The 18,538-nt window shown below is 36.4% G+C and overlaps 1 protein-coding gene across 3 annotated transcripts in view; it reads left to right on the forward strand.

Moving 5' to 3' along the window:
* The window catches only part of DCUN1D4 (defective in cullin neddylation 1 domain containing 4), a 40,537-nt gene that overhangs the window by 8,376 nt on the left and 13,623 nt on the right, over nt 1-18,538 (forward strand). Inside the window, exons 2-5 of one of the 3 annotated variants that reach the window (XM_027735907.2) lie at nt 720-790; nt 1,787-1,826; nt 7,730-7,759; nt 9,075-9,189. In XM_027735907.2, the coding sequence (XP_027591708.1) occupies nt 720-790; nt 1,787-1,826; nt 7,730-7,759; nt 9,075-9,189 (256 nt within the window). Of the gene's footprint in view, nt 1-719; nt 791-1,786; nt 1,827-7,729; nt 7,760-9,074; nt 9,190-18,538 lie in introns of those variants that run through there. The other 2 variants (XM_027735908.2, XM_027735914.2) reach the window with 2 other exon arrangements.

The following is an 18,538-nucleotide window of genomic DNA, read 5'->3' on the forward strand; positions in this document are numbered from 1 at the left end:
TCTAGCAAAAATAGGAAATTCAAAAGAATATAGAAAAATTAGTTTGTCTCTCTTTTGCAACTGAAGCAAACTCAAGTGTTTTATATTTGGAGCATGGAAACAAAGTTAACATCTATGCTACAGCTTCTTTCATGAGTCAGAATATTTAATTTGCAGTTTTGTTGGTGCTTGTCTTAACAGCTGCTGTACTGTGACCTTTGTTTGGTTATACAAAAACCATGTTTCAACTGTGTAAGTGTATTCCAGTCACTTAGTTTTGCAAGGAAATAAGTATAAAAGCAAGTACATGTGTATTAATAAAATAATCTTTGTTTTAAAACTATGATTTTTAGTAATGATTTTAGAATGTTAAATGGGACTTAAATTAGTTTTGGAATAGATGGAACAGAAGGACTGGATAGCGTGGAAGTTATAATGATTCCCAATGTAAAGGAAAAAAAATTGTAAATTTTTTTAATTCAGCTACAGTTAGCTATAATTGTTTTGTTGAGGGTCATTCATGCCTAAAGAAACATGCATATGTTAGATATCTTTTTGCAGATTTCTGTTTTTCTACTCAGTGTTGAAAATGTTGATGCTGAAAAAGTGTTGAGATGAGTTTTATTTTATAGTTGTGTGATGATTTTATTAAATGACCAGAACATAAGAAGATCTTGGTTGCTACATTGGGAAACCAGAGAGTTTAAAAGGTTGTTTGTTCTTTCTTTTTTCCCCTCTAGATTTTCAGTTGAATTCTCATCTATCAACGCTGGCAAATATTCACAAGATTTACCACACCCTCAATAGGCTGGTAATGACTTGCCATTTTCTCTTAGCAGAATAGCTAGGGTTTTAGTCCAGAATATTTTGTGATTGAAATCATTAAGTGATTACACTTTCAAAAATTATAATTGCCTTTTTGTATGAAAGGCTTTTGGTTTTGAATTGGTGAAGAGATAAGCAGTATTAGTAAAAGGTGAAAGATTATACTCCAGGGGTCGGAGTGGAGTTTGAACACTGTCCACTGCAACACTGGATTTAGATGTTGCTTCCATACAAACAGCTTTCTTAGATATGTCAAATAATGGTAATCATCATAGTTATCCAGTTTCTTACACTTCTTATGGAAAACATATTGAATGAGCAAGCTGTCCTCTTACACCCATGCAAAAAATGAAACAAGATTTTTTTGAAGAAGAATCTTTTTTTGAAGATTTTTTTGAAGTGAAACAAGATTTTTTTGAATTTAGGCATTTTTTTATGGCTACATACTTCCATTTGCTATATTGCAAGCATAGCTGGAAATGATTATATGGCTTCTGTGTGTACACTACAAATTTAGTGAAAAAGACCCTGCCTGCAAAAGGGAGTACCTTTTTTGCAAGATTTCACTTGATTTTTAATTGGTTTTCTTTAGAACATGTATTTGTGTTTATCCTTAAGTAAAGCCATTTCTGTGGTCAGTGGTAAATTCAGTCTTTCTAATGCTGCATTTCTTGGTGGAATTGTTCTATACAACAATGCAGAATTCCTCATCCAATGGATAGTTATTTGCACTCTTGAAACAGTTTGATATATTTTTGATTGGAAAAAAAAATCAAATTAAAGATTATCCTTGAACTTTTTAGATAATTTTGCAAGGGTAACTTTTTAGATAAATCCGAACTGAAAACACAAGACACTACAGTCTCAGGTGATGATCCTTAAGTAATTAAGATGAATATTAATATCAAGTAGAGGTTAAAAGCAGTACTGAAGAATGAAGGTCACCATCTTGTTTAACTGTATTGTTCCTGTTCTCTTGCAGAATCTGACAGAGGACGTTGGTCAAGACGATCACCAGACAGGTATTTACTAGGGATGTAGTAGAAATAGATTGAAACAACTGAAACACGTTTTGTCAACGAAGTCCCTCTAATATAACTGAAAATTATATTTTAGAAAGCTAAAGGAGCTTTAGGAAACAAGTGCCAGGATTTCTTAAAGTTTTCTTTGAAATAGATGTTCGTGCTTATAATTTGTCCAATTATGAAGGACTCGTACAGGTTTCAGCAGTATCTGTCATTTTACTGTTTCTTAGTTTAGAAGACTTAATAAAAAATTTCTCTTACTCCTTGGACTCTCAACCCACTAGACTGGCAGAATACCCATGTTCTTACAGTGTTTTGACTCTTGAAAGAGCATTAGTGAGAACAGAGCAGAAACATGACCTCTTTGTGGCTGTTGTGATGCCTGTGACCAAGTTTAAATGCTGTGCTCCAAACAAACAACTTTTTTCTTGAGTGATTTTGATACAGCTTGTTCCTGTTCCTTGTGCAGATTATCAGTCAGTGCCTCAGGGCTAGCTATTTATTAGTCCAGAGCTGTTTTTTATTCAGTAAAATGCCATTGTTTTTCGAGGCCTTAATCTCAGGTGCCTAATACTAGCTTGCTGCCATTCTTGATTCATCAGCATTTGAGCTTTGTGATTTGATGTCTTGCAAGAGTTGTTACGTTCTTTTGTGCTCATTACTTGTGAGCTGGCACTTTTCCTTTATTTCTTTTTCTTCCTTCCTTTCTGTGTTTCAGGCATGATACCTGAGGAGGTAGGAAAATAACTTACTGGCTTCAAGCCCTGATCATTCAGCAGAACTGTTCTTTGAAACTCACCATATCTGTCCTGCCATCTTGACTCAAAGCTTTTTGCTATCCCGAGGTGCTGGCTATGTTTGCTGGTGTTACCTTGAGCATTTAAGAAAATGGAGAGAGCTGTCAGCTCCTCCTGGAGATTTCTGGGACGCACTCAGAAATGTAGCACACTGTTAGCCTAAAGCAATGAGAAGAGATGCATAGGACTGCATCATTTGGGATCAGACAGAACTCACTTAGGGATTATGTACCCTCCTCTATACTGTTTCAGGTGACTTTGTTTCATAGTTGAACTCTTAGCCACAAAAGGCTTCTCTGCAATGTTTTCCTTCAGTGTGGTTAGGGATTTGGTACTTGAAATCAGTTGATCATGTAGAAGAAAAACCTCTGCAAAAGAGGTTGTGGCAGGTGGTTCATCTCAGTCAGAGATTTTAGTGTCCATATTTTAGAACTGGTACCCTCTCCTGTCTCCTGATGGAGACTTGAAATTCTCCCCTTTGTGATCCAAGTGCTCAAACTAAACACAGATCCATACTGATTTCATGTATGAAAATGCATTCTGTAATCTTTTACTTTTGATCACAAAAATCTATTGTGAAGCATTGTCACTAATCAACCAATAGCATTGTCACTAATCAACCAATAAGTGTTGATGTACTTGAGGTATTGGAATTTGTCTTATCTCTTGCCTAGCACTTCTATCGTAAAGTATAAGAAATTAGCCTTGCACCTCTCATTAGCTCTATTAGGTGGTGCTTCAGGATGTTACTGGCTTTGATGAACAGTTTTATACTGACACTGATGGTTATCTTATTGCCTACATTTTGTTGTTTAAGTTAAGCTGTTTCAAAAGCTTAAGCGTGCCTACAGAATGAGTTTGGGCACAAAATCTCAGTAAACAGTGTAATTTTCTGCAATAGTTGTGAAAGAACCTTTCAAATCAGAAACAAATACGGCATGAGAACCGAAAGCAGAGGTTGATAATGGCAGGTTCCTGCCTCATCTTCAGATTTTATTTTTATTTCTTACGCTTCTACCCTGTTTTCTGTATCCTTGCAGAAAGAGATGAAGCTTCAATGTTTGCATAAATTTCAGGCATGCTCACTTGAAGTGTGTGCTTAATTTTCCTCGTATGAGGACAAGTACACATGCAAGGAACTATTTTGACCTTTGTCAGTGTAGCACAATGAAGTCTCCTGTTTCCGTTTTGTATTAGACTTGACACTTCTGAAACATCTTACTTGGAGAGACTTATGTAAATCTTTAAAGAATTACTTTTGCAAATTGTTTGCTTTCGATGTGCCTAAACTTTTTGAACTTAAGTTTTCCAGTAAGAAGTTGTCAAGACCTATTAATTTTGTTACACAATTTATAGAACTGCATAGATGCTCTGAATTTGAGATTCTGTGTCTAGAAGTCATTCGAAAGTCAGATTAATAACTGTTGCAAAAGATTTTTGAGTGTTGCCAAACCCATATAAAGAAAATTTTTTTTATAGTTTTAGATTATTTTTTTTAACACTCTGAATCTTTTGGACCAGGCTTTATTCTTAAAGATTACTATTCATTTTCTGACATAATTTTCCTGGTTGTTATGCCATTGTGGGCCTTGCCTTTGGGAAGACTTAATAAATATATATCTAAATTTGGTTGAGATTTCTAAAAGCTATTTAAAAAAATCTGAGTTTTAAGTTAATATTTATAATTAGCTTTAAATGCATATTACATTTATTTCAAAGCAGTTGTTTCTGAACTAACAATAAATGTATTGGGCATCTAAATCACGTTAAACAAATTGTATCTTTTCTAAGTATTAGCCAGATTTCCTTTCTGGAACCAGGCCTTAAACATCTAAGAACTAGAGGGAAGTGTCAGTTTCAAAATTTCTTGAGTGATTTGAGAGCTAAGATGAACCTCGCTTCAGAATTCTAGTCACCTATAATGATTGCAATCTCATGTGCTAGTGTTCAGTGTGCATATATATATATGAAAAATGAGGTAGACTTCAGGTGTGTCATGAGTCTTTTCATCTGTTTGTAGGTGTAAGAACAGCAGGTATTCAGATTCTGTAAACAATTTCTTTTTTTTTGGTATGTATATGCATTAACTTGGAAAACTCTCTTGAATTTGAAATAATAATTCTTTTTATTTCATATCTACAAATCTAGCAATTTGTTAATAGCTTAAAGTTATGATTTGGTTATTAAATTGTGACCTACCTATACAGACTAAAAAGTCTTTACAAGTACACTTCCTGTTGTCACTTGGCTTGTTTAAAAGAGTGAGGTCATATCTTCAAGAAAAACAAAGCTTCATTGCTGTTCTTGAAGCTTCAGGGCAGTGCGGAGATTACTTTTGCCTCTCTTTTTTTTTTTGTTGTATTAAAGAAAGCCCTCTTGAGTCGAAAGCAATTTTGTAGTGTGGAATTCAAGATAGAGAGGATGATTTTTCCTTTTAAAGGAATTGCAAGTTGTTTCACATTTTGCTGAGTATCTTAGTCTTGTATCTGAAAATTGATGATTGTTAACTGTGGTGGTCTCGTTGCATCATTAAGTGAGCAGTGTTAAGCTTCAGCATTCACAGTTTCTAATTATTTTTCCTTTGAAACATCCTTCTGCTCAAGTATCAGAAGAGCAGGATTATTCACAAGCTTTATCTAGAGAGAAGGTGAAAATTACATGCCGGTAGATCATTTCTGTAGGGACACAGCTTGTAGAGTTCTTCTTTATTGACCTCTGTTTTTTTTTTCTTTTTTGTTTGTTTTGGTTTTATTGCTATTCAAGGAGTGTCCCTCCCTTGTGGGTTTTATCTTGCATATTGTTTTAAATTTCTTAGGGTGAATTTTAGCTCTTGAGGTGATACTTCCCTTTGGAAACTTTGTCTCCCGCAAATTTGGAAGTACTGAATAGGACATTTGGCAAACAACATTTACACTTGGCAGGCTTTTGGCTGGTGGTGGCCTATTCAGCAGCCATCTGTAGGCTCTGCATGGCAAATGCTAACTTCAAGTGTCAAAAAAACAGAATTAGGAGGGTTCTGCCAGTCTTGAGTTGAGACCCAGGAGTGAGAAACTTTGAAGATAATCACATCAGAGAAGCTACACTTGGTAAGTAAAATTCCTGTCCAACTTTGCATGATATCAGAGGTAGCTGCATGTTCATTTGCAGATGGTTAGACCTTTGGGAAGTGAAATTAGTTGTGAAACGCTAGACCTAGAAATTACATTTAGAATTAGAAAGCTCTGTGTAGGAAGGTTAATATTTCTGCTACTTAGTGAGCTATACTGTAAAATAGAAAGAGTCCAAACTGAAAAAAACAAACTGATAATTTTTAGTTTTATACGAAAATGAAAGACAGACATGTTTTGCTGGTTTAATTTTCAGAGTTTATTACAGAGAAATTATAACTGCCCTTCAAATTTAATATACTGCTTTTCACAACAAAAGGAAATACTTTTAAAGTAACATTCTTATATCGTGGTTTTTGGTAGTTTAGAGATCGTTCAACAGTTAAAGCATAGTAAAGACTTGGTCCAAACCTCAGTTATTAAGATGTTAAATCTCTGAAAGAATGTACAATATGTTTGTCCCTCTGGTGTCTGTGTGCTGTCAGTATGTGAGGGGGGTGTACATGTGCATTTAATAGCCACCTACCAACTTCTGAACTGTCTCTTTTCTTCACTTTTCTGTCAGTTTGAGAGCTGCAACTAGATACATTCAAACCAAGAAAGGGTACAAGTTTTTCATAGGAGTCATTGGAGAAATTGGGTTACAGTGAATTGTGCTATCAGTTTAAGCCTTTAATACAAGTTCACAGATCTTCCTGAAAATATATTTTAATGAGGCAGATATTCCAAGCAGGAATTCTTGAGTTAAATTCTTTGGTTTGTATGGGTTGCAGGTCTGACAAAATGATTTCCCTGTTTTATTATACTTTTATTTATTTTATTTTCGTCTTTTGCTGTGCTTCTCTTTTCACAGAGGCCTTGCAAATTTCTTTTCACAATCAAATGACCAGTAAACTGGACAAACCCGGAGTGGGAGTAGTTTTTCTTGTATTCTGTCAGCATCCAATGCCTGTGGCCATCACAAATGGATTTTTATTTTTTTAACAGAAAGGCACTTGAAAACAATCCATTTGCTCTCAAAAGAATGAGATAGCTACAGGTTGTACTCAAGTACATACATATTTTCTAAAATAAGGTATTCACTAGCACACATTTTCATTTATTAAGTTCAATGTGTGTCTTGAGTCTGTTGGCTGTTTCTAGCCATCTGTTACATTCTGCTGTCATCTTAAGTGTTTTTAGTTTGTGTAGGTTTTAAAAAAACTATTACTGGCAGAGTCTTTAGAAATTTGATCTAAAAAGCGATAAAGATTTGATCTAAAAAGCGATAAGCAATAACTTAGGGGAATACAATTTTCCAGTATCTTTAATTTGCAGGCATTATCAGATAGAACAAATGACATTCAGCAGGTCATGTCACTTAGTTTGTTTAATCTGTAGTAAAATACATTGGGTGTACTGTGAGGTTTTTATAGTCTCTGACTTAACTGTTTCAAATATATTGGTGAGAAGAAAATATTATTGTTGTTAATTTCCATTTGTAATGCATTCTGGACAGTGCTTCTGACACAACCATTATGGTTTTTTCGTGTGATAATAATCTATGGAGTGTAATACTTGAAAGTTTTTTTGATAACTAGTTAAATTGTAATTTGAATTTACAATACTCTTAAAATTCTGTTTCTGAAAGTTAGTGTAGGTATGGCCATACTTTCCTGGGAGAATGCTGGGGAGGGAGCTTCAGGGTAAAAAGAAAACCCCAAGGAATATATAGGAAGCATTTTTGAATTGGAAAGAGTATTTCTTGAACAAGAGAAATTAATTTTCTTCTTAATAGAAATGAATATAAAGATAAAACCAAACAAGGCATACTTAGTGCAAAAGCTTTATTAGTTGAAACTAAATTAGTTCATCTTGGTGTAAAAACTGGTTTGAACATCTTGCCTAAAAATCCATACTTTCTAATGTATAAGTTTCGATGCATGTTTAAAATAACGTACATGTAGTAAAGCCTGTGAGGCTCTAAGGTTCCTTACATGTGTTTCTCCTATAACAGGAGAGAGCCTTTCAAAGATACGAAGAATAGGTAAGCAAAAGATTGCCATTAGTATTTGTTGGAATTGGGCCTCTGGTGTCAGTCTGCTCCCTTGGTGTCAAAAAGTAGTCAAAGTTTTATTGCTTGTTTCTGTGCTATAATTTAAGATAAAAGATTTTGTGGGCATCGTAATAAAGCATAGCTAAACTTGGATGCTGTTGTGGCAAAGAGAAGGTAGGTTAGGCATGCTGGAGTTCTTAATATTTTCTGGCAAGTCTTTGGCATCACTTTGTGTCTGGATATTTATACCTCTCCTCTCTCTTCCTTTTCTTTTAAAATTCTTCGCGTAACACTTAGAGCTACACTTAGAGCTTTGATAGCTCTTTGAGTTGCTCTTACACGCACCTTTCTCAGGTGTCAGTGTGGCCTTCAGTATGTGAAATTAGGACAAAATTTTGCCTGAAGTATTAGCCTACTGTTTTCATGAGGCAGCAAAGGCAATTGAATGACTTGCTGTGGTCAAAAGGGCTGGTCCTCTGCTCTTTCTTGTGCTAATGTACAGAAAATTGTTATTCTTTTTTTCTTGGGTTAATTATCAACAGGTTTGGTGAGCTGGATAGGCACAATGAATAGTTACCAGAGACATGGGAGTATGTAGCTGAGAGAAGGGGATGGAAAGACTGCCATTTGATTGGCATCAGTGTCTTCAATTGGCTCTTTCCTACTTGGGGACCCTCATTCTTTGGGAATTATCCAGTGCAAGTGATACAGCCAGACACTTATTTTCTCCTCTAGTCATTTCTGAATGTCTCTTTCACTCCCTGCAAAACAAAAAAACACACCTCCCCACCTCCCTGAAATACCTGAAAAAAAATCCTCACCACAGAGAAACAAAACCTTTCCTACCTTTTGCTCTCTGTCACAAAAAGCCTGGGCCTTGAAAAGGAAAGGGTTCTGTTTTCTAGAGGTAGGTGCTCTACTTTTTGAGTCATATCTGTATTTCAAAAGGTAATGATCAACTCTTAGAAGTTCTGATTTGAATAAATGACTAAAAATAAGGATGACTTTTTGCGGACTTAAATACTTCTTCAGGATAGTTTCAGTTCTTGACTGCTGTTAGACTGAAGTAACACTAGCACTACTGTACATTTTGGTGTAGTACTTTTGACCTTGATGGAAATCTGGTCGTAGAATACCATGTAAAGATGGATTTTGCTGTTGAAAGGAGACTGTTTCTTTTGTAATTTTTAAATCCACTAATTTCCTTCCTTCCCTTCCCCTTGTAATATGCCTATTAGTGGATGCAGTTTAACTGGCCTGCAACAGTTTCATTTGTTTGTACTGGTGTTTTTAATTCCCTCTGTAGGAAGTCTCCGGTCTTGCAGTTCATCAGACTGCTTTAGTAAAGTGATGCCTCCAAGGAAAAAGAGGAGACCTGCAGCAGGAGATGATTTATCTGCTAAGAAAAGTAGACATGATGGGTATGTCATATTACCATGAGCTAAGACTGATGGAATATCTAAAGTTAAATAGCTGATATAATCATGTTTTTAAATACTGATGGAAATGGTGTTGAAATTTGCTTGGTTTCTCAATGTGGAACCATAGCCGGTAATTGAACTGGGGGGTATTGATAAGCATATATAGATTCAGTTTGCATCTCACCTTTCTCTAGTTGTACAACAAGCATGTAGGGAACTATCCTTGCTCTGCTTGCCAGCTGTCAAAATACATACTTGTTTGTTCAAGAACAATTAGAAGATACAGTAACATCTTCCCATATACATGCATAAGATCTGGATTGGCCGTTCTCAGTCTCAAGCCTCTCAGAAACATTAATGTAGTTGTAGTCCACTCAGCTTTTACTTGAGATCCTGCTAGTCTGTCCCTGTCATGTTGTGATTTGATACTGATCATGTAAGGAAAAGGTGAAAATTGCCCAGATAAGGTGATAGCCAGTGGTGCAGTGGTGATTGAGGTAGTGCTGCTCAGCTTCCCACTGCGGAACAGAAGCCAAGTGGGTTATAACTGTGTGCACGAGCAGTGTATTCTTTTGGCATAGGTGTTGATAGCTGAGGCTTCTGCAGCTGTTGGATTTCCAGTATGTGTAGTACGTTCAGTCAGTCTCAGTCATTCAGAAACCATTGAATGTGCTCCTTGTGTGTAAGATAATTGCTATTTATGTGCACTGAATTCAGAACTTGGAGTACAGAACTGTACACTCCTGCATGATGTGTGCAGGACTGTCCTGATGTTGAAAAGTGGCGTATACAGCCAGAAAGTTTGATTACCACTGCATCAGTCAGTGGAATTTGAGCTTGATCACATTCATGTGTTACCAGTCACTCAGAAAACACATGCTTCCATAGTGAGTACCTTCAGGGAGCTAAAAAGATGCATTTTTCTCCTAACTGTCAGCCTGAAATCAGGCTGGGTGCTTTCCTTTTCATTCTCCAACATGAGTAAGAAAAATGCTGGTAGCCAAATTAAGCCTCTGGTTATGCCTCTGTAACTCCATTGTGTTTAATAGGGTTGCACAACTGTAATTGCACTGGAATTTATTAAATGATCTGTTGATGCAGAAGAAAGATTTCAACTCCCTTTCATTGCTTTGTAACACTTGCTAGAACAAAAAAGCAGTTCATGTTCTTAATATTTTTTGTTGCTTTTCAGAAATAGTAAAATATAAAAGCTAAATAATTAATAGAGGATATTACACCTTATTCAAAGATGCGCATAAAATGTGGAAGTGATATGAGGACAGAATATTTCTAGAATGTAGGTAGAGAGGTTCACAAAACTGAACTCTACCTGCCTTAGCCAAGACACTCATAGAAAAAAGCAACCCAACCCCCTTGGAAAGTAAACCTGTCTGTGAGAGATACTGGTTTTGTGTAAATATATAAGAAAATTATAACAAACTGATTTCCTGCTCTATCAGTACTGTCTAACTATTTAATAGTTTTTAAGAGCTTGTTGAAAGCATTATTTGAAGGATTTTTTTGTATCTGCCTTTCAGTTTATAACTGATGGATCTAGTCTTCGTTCTACTGCCATGTAAGGCTTTATTAAAAGGAAGACTCAGCCTGCTTTTAGAATTACTGGTGAAGCCAGATCTGCTAGTTATGGGCCACAGGGGAATATCCTTCTCTAAGTGTGGTTCCAGTTTTTATCTGACTTCCGTCTTCTAAAGGTTTTTGGGCTTTTTCTGCTTCCTAGTGTATAAGTTTCTTCTTTTTTTGGTCTTCAAGAAAACACTTTATTTCAGCATGACTGGCAATATGAAATTATTTGCTGGGCATTCAGACCAGTCTTGAAGCTCTGTTTTCTTTCAAGGAAGGATTTATGCCCCTGTAACCTTCTATGAACAGGTTAGACAAAGAGCACGCTGTTTCCTACTTCCATGCTTGTTTTGTCAGATGAAGTTCATGCCTGTCACATTTGGTCTTTGGATCAGACATCTCATTTTGTCAAGCAGAAATCAATCTGAAATCAGGAAACTCTACAGCAATGTATTGTAGCAGACCTAGTTACTTGCAAAGCCATTTCTGCTTACATTGTGTGCAGAGAATGCTGTATACCATAAAAACAGTTGGATAGTGGAATGCCAGTTTGTGGGATAAGGGGCTTCTAGGCCCAGTTTTTTTTCCTATTGTTTCTGTTTTAGAGACAGACTTCCTAGAAGCTGCATACTAGTAACTCAGGATAAGCATTCAAGGGACATTAGTCTGTGTGAATTTGGTATTAAGCGAAGAAAGGTAGTCAGTGTCTGAAAAAGTACGTGTCCCCTCCAAAAGAGACTACTTCCTAACAGAGGTGATTTGTTGCCTCCTCTTTGTCACCTCAGACATTTAATGGAATGATATAGGTTTTGTATGTTTCTCAGTTACAGTGGCATACTTATACAGTCAACATTAACAAATAAATTCAGTAATTGTAAGTCTCCTGTTTGTTCTCAGTGCAAAAATATTAGGTAGTAGTCTGAAGATTTTCAAAGGAGTGTCATCATTAATGGTGTTACCACAGCTCAGACTGAATGGTGATGATTGCTTCTGGTTTGTCCATAAAATAATGTATTTTTTTAATCCTTACGTGGAGTGTTTTGTTGGGTGATATTTTCAGTCTTCACTATTTGTGGTTCCTTCCTATAATCTCTTCAATTCTGATAGTATTTTTGAGATATGTATTCTTTCCAGAAAGTTTCTTTCAGCAGGACTCTGCTGAAGGAGAAGATGATTTCTAAAGACTCTTAAAGTCATAAACCTTATACCCTTAGTTCCAGACTGTTAGGAATACAGCCTCATTGTGGAAGGATTAGTGGAATAATGACTGGCAAGTGAGGAAAAACATTCATAGAACAAATCTAGTTGTTAGTGAAGTTATTTGGAAATGCTGATCTTGTGTACGGACTGATTATGGAAGATTACAAACATATTCTTTAGCATCCTACTGTTGTATAAGAGCTTGAATTCTCTTAATTAATGGTGACAGTGTCACCGTGAACCATGCATGAATGCAGTGTTTTAGTGGGAGGGAATTTTTATACCAGATGATGTATAATGAAAAGAACTCAGTGTTTTAATTTATGGACCACAGCAAGATTTTTCCTGGCTTCAAGAATAGCTGTTGGAAGTAAACAGTTTAGCACATGCTAACCAGAACATAATGACTTGAAGACTTAATTTGTATTTTCATCTCAGCGTCACAGTCTTGACTTCATTGTACTTAAAACTGTCACAATATAGAGTATTCTCAAATTGAGGTTAAAATTATGTTTTCTATACATTGCTTTTCCATCACTGTGTTAAGGGTCTTCAGAAAGGTAAAGCAAGATTCATGTAAAGATACTTGCTAGGTAAAAATATAGTCCTCTCTGTCTAATTGTCTAATGCTGTGTATCTGTTACACAAATATCTTCTTCTTCCTTAGGGAAAAATGAGCTACATAATGGAATGTCTTCTTTTTCTGACAGTCTCGTTTAAAAAATAATTCTACTCCTTTCTCTGGAATCATGCTGAGGGGGCAAAAATCATACATTAATGGATATTGTCACCTTAGGAGGATGAAAACTAGGAATATTTATCTGCTTCCCTGAAATTTATGTTTTCAAACAATTAGATCTAGAGTTCAATTTATCTTGGATGTGTGTAGGAACCACATAAGGGCCTATTAACATGAAAAATAGATTTTCTTTTTTGAATAATAAGCTCCATACTCTATAGTGGGAAAATGTGATTTTTGAAAATATTTTTAACATGGGGTTTACTAACCTTGGAATTTTTCAAAACCTTCAGTGTTGAGAGTTGATTTGTTTTTGTTCTGTTGTTGTTTACTGACTGGCTTGGTCCTGCCCAGTGCAAACAGCCCTTGTTACCAGCTGTCATAGATGTCTGGATCTTCTTTGAAGTACCGATTTTTAATTACACACAAGTGTAATTTTTCCTTTTTCTATACCTTTTCAGTGAACTTCAGTTAAATGAGACATGTGACTATCAGCATGTGCATTGTTACACATACTGCTCATTAAGTAAGCCTGATGAAGTTCCAAACGTTCATTTAACGTTTTAGTTATGATTGTAAGTCTTTAAATAGAGAGATAAGGCATATTCGTTCATAAAACTTGACAGTCAAGTAAATTGGTCCTGAGGTTACTTTAAAGAGTCTTTGTCACGCACTGCCAATTGTAAAATATCTCTTCTCCCACTCCTTTGTTTCTACTACAGCTTATATGAAACTATTGCTAGAATCATAATTGTGAGTGAATAGGTAAGGCTTTATTAAAAATACTTTCATTGTGCTGCATTAGTGAAAATTCTCAGCCAAAAATTTAAATTAATTAATTAGAATTAATGGAAGTAGTATAGGGCATCTTCTTCAATCAATAGTTTGCGTGTTTCAAGATACAAATAATCTGAAAGCAATTTGTTGTTCAGTACAAAGCACAAATGAAATCAGGCAAAAGTTTTGAGTAAGTTGTGGTTGTTAGGAACAAAGCTTCTGTTGGTAAATTTCTCAATGTTTTATTCAGTAAACGCTGTCCATCTGAAATGACCAGCTTGTAAATCTTCATGAGAGGTTAACTTTTGACTCGCTATAATCAACTGTAGCTTTTTTTCTTCTTTTTTTTTCTTTTTATTTACTCCCCTTCATTGAGCTGTTACCAGCTTTCACCATGAAGAGAATGTTTTGTATGACCTAAACTCCATGTTTTCGCTGATCTTAGTCTGAGTATTCTGGAACTACACAGCCCAGAGGTGCTGTGGTGGGAGGGGCTGCGGGTGGAAGTCTAACAAATTCCAGCATAGTTTAAACACGCTCAGAGCAGGAGTAGATAACCCAGCTTTGAAGACTGCAGTAGGTTGAAGAGAATTACCCTTACTTTGTTCTTTTTCCTTGTAGCAACCATGTACTCTTACAATGACTTGCCTAGTCACCCCACAATAATAGCTGGATAGAATTTTCATGCTTTTGCTTTCCTAGCAAATCAGTTAGGAAGGGAGGAAAATAATCTGCAAAAGATGTGGATGACTTTGTATTTAAAGAAACATGAAACGCCTAGACACTCAGTTTTAAATTTTGCTTTGTTGATATTGACCTATAGCACTTCCACTTATAAGCAACATTTGTCTCATCTTTATTGCCGGTATATTACAATTCCCTAGCTCATAGGAATATTTTAAATATAAGTTTAAACGTGGGTGTTATGAGTCAGCTAGTAGGTCATGATGGAAATGCAAGTATCTCTGAGAAAATTATTTCATTTAGATGTGGTTAAGTAACTGGTACCACTTTTATAAAATTTAGACAGGTCATCTCATGTTGCTTTTTCCGTACCCTGTCCCATATTCTTTCCTCTCTTTAGTTGGCAAAATGGCTGTTAGAAAGAGATAATAAAAAAGAAAAAGCTAAATGCTCCTTACAGGGATATTTGTTAAAATATAAAGAAATGCTTTTTGAAGTCTGCTGTCACTTTCCTGACACACTGTCATGCTAAACTAATAAAAACTAATTTTTTTCAAATGAGGATTTTTCTGAATTATTGTAGCTGCATGTGTGTTTCATCTGAGAGGTAAATATATAGTCTTTACCCAAAGGTAATGCTTCTTTGTTTTTCCTTGCTGTTCTTGATGCATAGCACGTCATGGTTCAGAAATGGAAGGGTAATTCTAAATGCAAAGGCTTGTAGTTTGCTATTGTCCAGTAGTGACACGTATAGTAGGTACTCTGGGAAAAAGTTGTGCATGCCCCTTTCTAACTCTGATGATGAAGAAGATGTCCTTTAGCAGTCCTGTTTCAGTATCAGCATTCTCTGACAGTGGTACAAATTCTGGTAGCAAAAGTACCAAATATTCATTTGCCTTTCCTTTATGGAAGGTATCCCTGGGGTTTTCACTTCCCCCGTCCCATCCCAACCACCCTCCCCTCCCCTGCCCCCTTTTTTTTTTCTTTTTTCCTTTTTTTTCCTTCAATTCTGAGCAGTGTGTTCTTTTGTGGAAGCAAATTTTCAAGAAGAACTTGGTTGACATAATGGTTGTGCATCTCTTTGAAGGTACTAGTGCTGGGCGTCTTGAGGAAGCTGTAAGCCATTAAGGACTTGCTGTTTGAAACTTGGATCTATTCAGGAGATGTTTGGTGCTCCCAAAGTATTCAGATATCTACCCTATGCACTCTGGCAGTTTGTATTTGTCTGCATAGCAAGAGATGCTGTCCTTAGAACAAAGACAAGGCACATAATCTTGGAGTATGTGAAATTCCAAAGAGATGAGAAATATTGTAAGATACAAAATGGATGCCTGATGTGCCTGGCAATTTGTGTTTTTCTCTTCTACCCATATGGTTCTTGAGACAATCAAATCTGTATTAACGATAGTTAACACTGTCTGTATCAATGATAGTTCAGTGGACATAGTCTGTGGAAACACTTTTACCCTGTGCTGCCATGTTGGGCTTGCTGTGATAATTGAACTGAGTTCTCCTAGGCTGTGCTGTAATCTCAGATACTTGTCTACTGACTTGTTTGAATCTCTGTGCTCTTCTTGCTTTACCAGGCATTTAAGAGATTGCTAGTAGAACTAGCTGGCTTCGCTAGTCTGGGGCAAGAAGCTCATTTCATATTTGGAGTAAGCAGGGAGAGAAAAGGGTTCATCATCATACACGAGAGATCACTAATACTGGGTTGGTATTGGTGTCACTTATTTTTGTCATACTCTTTTTTTTTCAAGTGATCCTTGTCTTGTAGAATATGTAATCTGTGTTGGGGCATCCAAGGCATCTGAGATTGATCAGCCACTTTTGTTGCATGGTTTTATACTTCTGGCCATGCATAGTCTGTTTTCGTTACAAGTGTTATGCAGTGTCACCTGCAGTTTTAATGAGTGTCTGGCTAATTAGTTTGTGGCAGAGACTGGGATAGCTCAAGATTATATCCTTTCTGAGTTATCCACCACAGGCTGGAAGATCTGTAATCAGTTCTGGTTTCTCAAAAATCCAACTCTACTGGTCAGATGTTGAGCTTCTTGCACAGTCATAAGTTTGAGACTAGAGAGCTTTCACTGGAGTTACTTAGTGAGATTTTGGGCACATGGACTTAATGAATATTGGTGTTTCCTGAAGTTCCTAAACTATGACCTTAGCCTTAAACACAATAAATGACTTTCAGTCTCATAAAGTCGTCTGAAAACTTGCTATGCACAGATGAAGAGAATGTGTAAAAAGGACTGTTTTTTCTGTTCTCACTTACTGTTCCTATTACACATACTGCTGTCATTGGTGTCTTATTTCAGTTTACAGTATTCAGCTCTGCTATTTGTAGATGCAGGAATCCTTTTTTTCCTTAATACCTGGATGACCTACAGCTCTGTCGATCTGTTTCTTGAGGGTTCTTTCTCAAAACCACTGTTCACATACTGACAGCGTAATGTGTTGGTGAACATGAACAAGCAGGGCAAGGCAATTAGTTATCATCCCTTTGCAAGAAAAAACCTTAAGTGTTGTGAAGAATATCTGTCTTTGGAACCACGTTAGCTTTGCGTGTCCTCGTTCCCAGCAGTGCTCTTACAGACTTGAATAAATAGAATAGAATAAGATGTTGACTAGCTCCTGCTACAATTTCCAGCTTGGTATTCTAGTTGGTGTTTGTCACGTTTGTTTGCGCCAAAAAGAGGATAATGAATAATCAGACTTTTGCTAAAGTGACAGAATGCCTCCTTTCTTTGTCTTAAGGTACTTTTTTGATTCCTCTGAATTCAGAATAGGTGAAAATTTATTGGATAGGTCTTTCATAATTATCATTCTGCAAGAATGAAAATGTTATCAGACCTGTTAAAAAAAAATGAAATTGTTCCAACTCAGACTTAAACCTTCTGGATTAGTTCTTTACTTACTGGACAGTGCTGTCAGCCTTTTCCCTTTGCAACTGCAGTAAGGCCTATACAAAGTAGGTAATTCAAATGGAAAAAAAGTGATTTCAAAATGAAAATAACCCATCCTAAAATTGTTCATATATTAGTATATGTGTTTGAGACTTGTATTGCTGGCATTTCTATACGGTATTCCAGTTGGTTGCAGATCAGTGTGTTTCAGTACAGTGTCAGTTTTTCTTTCCATCTTGAAATTTCCTAAGAGCCTCATTTGTGTTTGTTTTCCACTTAGCAGTTTATAATTTTGTACTGACTACTATTACTTTTCTTGAGGTAAGCTGCATTAAAGGAACTATGGCAATAAACATGAAATAGTTCTTTGAATTCCTGCTAGGATGATCTGTGTGCCATTAACTTCTAGCTACAGTTCCTCACAGCTGATAGCTGAGCTAGGTGGAAGGTAGTGGGATCAGTGTACTCTAGGCTCATGAGTCTAGATATCTTTTACATGTCTTTCTCGAAGGACAAAACAGTGATGAAATCAAGTCCAAATTAATTTCATCAAGGAGTTTCAGGATTCTCCTTGGACCAATCATCCACTTTGGTGTCCTTCCCCAGCAGGCTTTGATACTATACGAGGAAGGTCTGCATGCTTGGAACACTTACAGAGCTGTTCTTGGCTACCTCCTCTAGACTAAGCCATTTATTTGTTGCTCTTTTCAACCTTTCAGCCCAAGCTGCTGCAGAGTGGTGGAAATGGGTCAGAGAATGCATATACACCAATGGACAACTACTTGGACTGCTGAGTTTCTTTCCTCTAGCAGGCACAAATGATATGATCTCTGTTTCAGAAAAGTCTAAACAGGGTAGAGTAACTTACCAACTTCTGCCATGGCTTCTGTGCTTCAGGTGTTTCATATGTTAAATTCATTTCCTTAGCATAGTTAAAATTCCTTATGCTTTTTGTCAAAGGAGAAGAGCCCTGCTGGCAATCTCTAGGGGCTAGCTTTTCAGATGACTCTTTACCTCGTGATGAATGAGGTTCCTTGAGTTATTGTCATTGAGGATTTGGAACTTTTCTCTGTGGTTCTTTTGTGTTACCATCTTCCTGGCTTTAGAATAAGTGTGAGTCATGTCTGTGTTGGTCTTTATGCCTTTTATAGGACTTTTTGAGGTGGCAAAAAGAGCACAGTTCTCTTTAGTTAATAATTCAAAGTGCACAAAGTGTGTATGCATCTAGAGGTAGGACTGTGTTGGCTGTGACATGGAATTATTCTGGCTTTAAACCCACAGCTAGGTTGCAGCCCATCAGTTCATTGTGGTGACTGATGGTGTGAGGTACAAGCCTTACTTGAACTTACACAGAACAGTTTGAGGTTGAATTTGAGCTAGCCTATATTTGTTGTTGGGGAAGGTCATGTATGTGGATAATGTTATAAATCAGTTGAATTGTGACAGACTGAGCACACAC

Source organism: Pipra filicauda, unplaced genomic scaffold, assembly GCF_003945595.2.
Source record: "Pipra filicauda isolate LSUMZ 115617 unplaced genomic scaffold, ASM394559v2 scaffold116_size3395265_pilon, whole genome shotgun sequence".
Lineage (NCBI taxonomy): Eukaryota > Metazoa > Chordata > Aves > Passeriformes > Pipridae > Pipra > Pipra filicauda.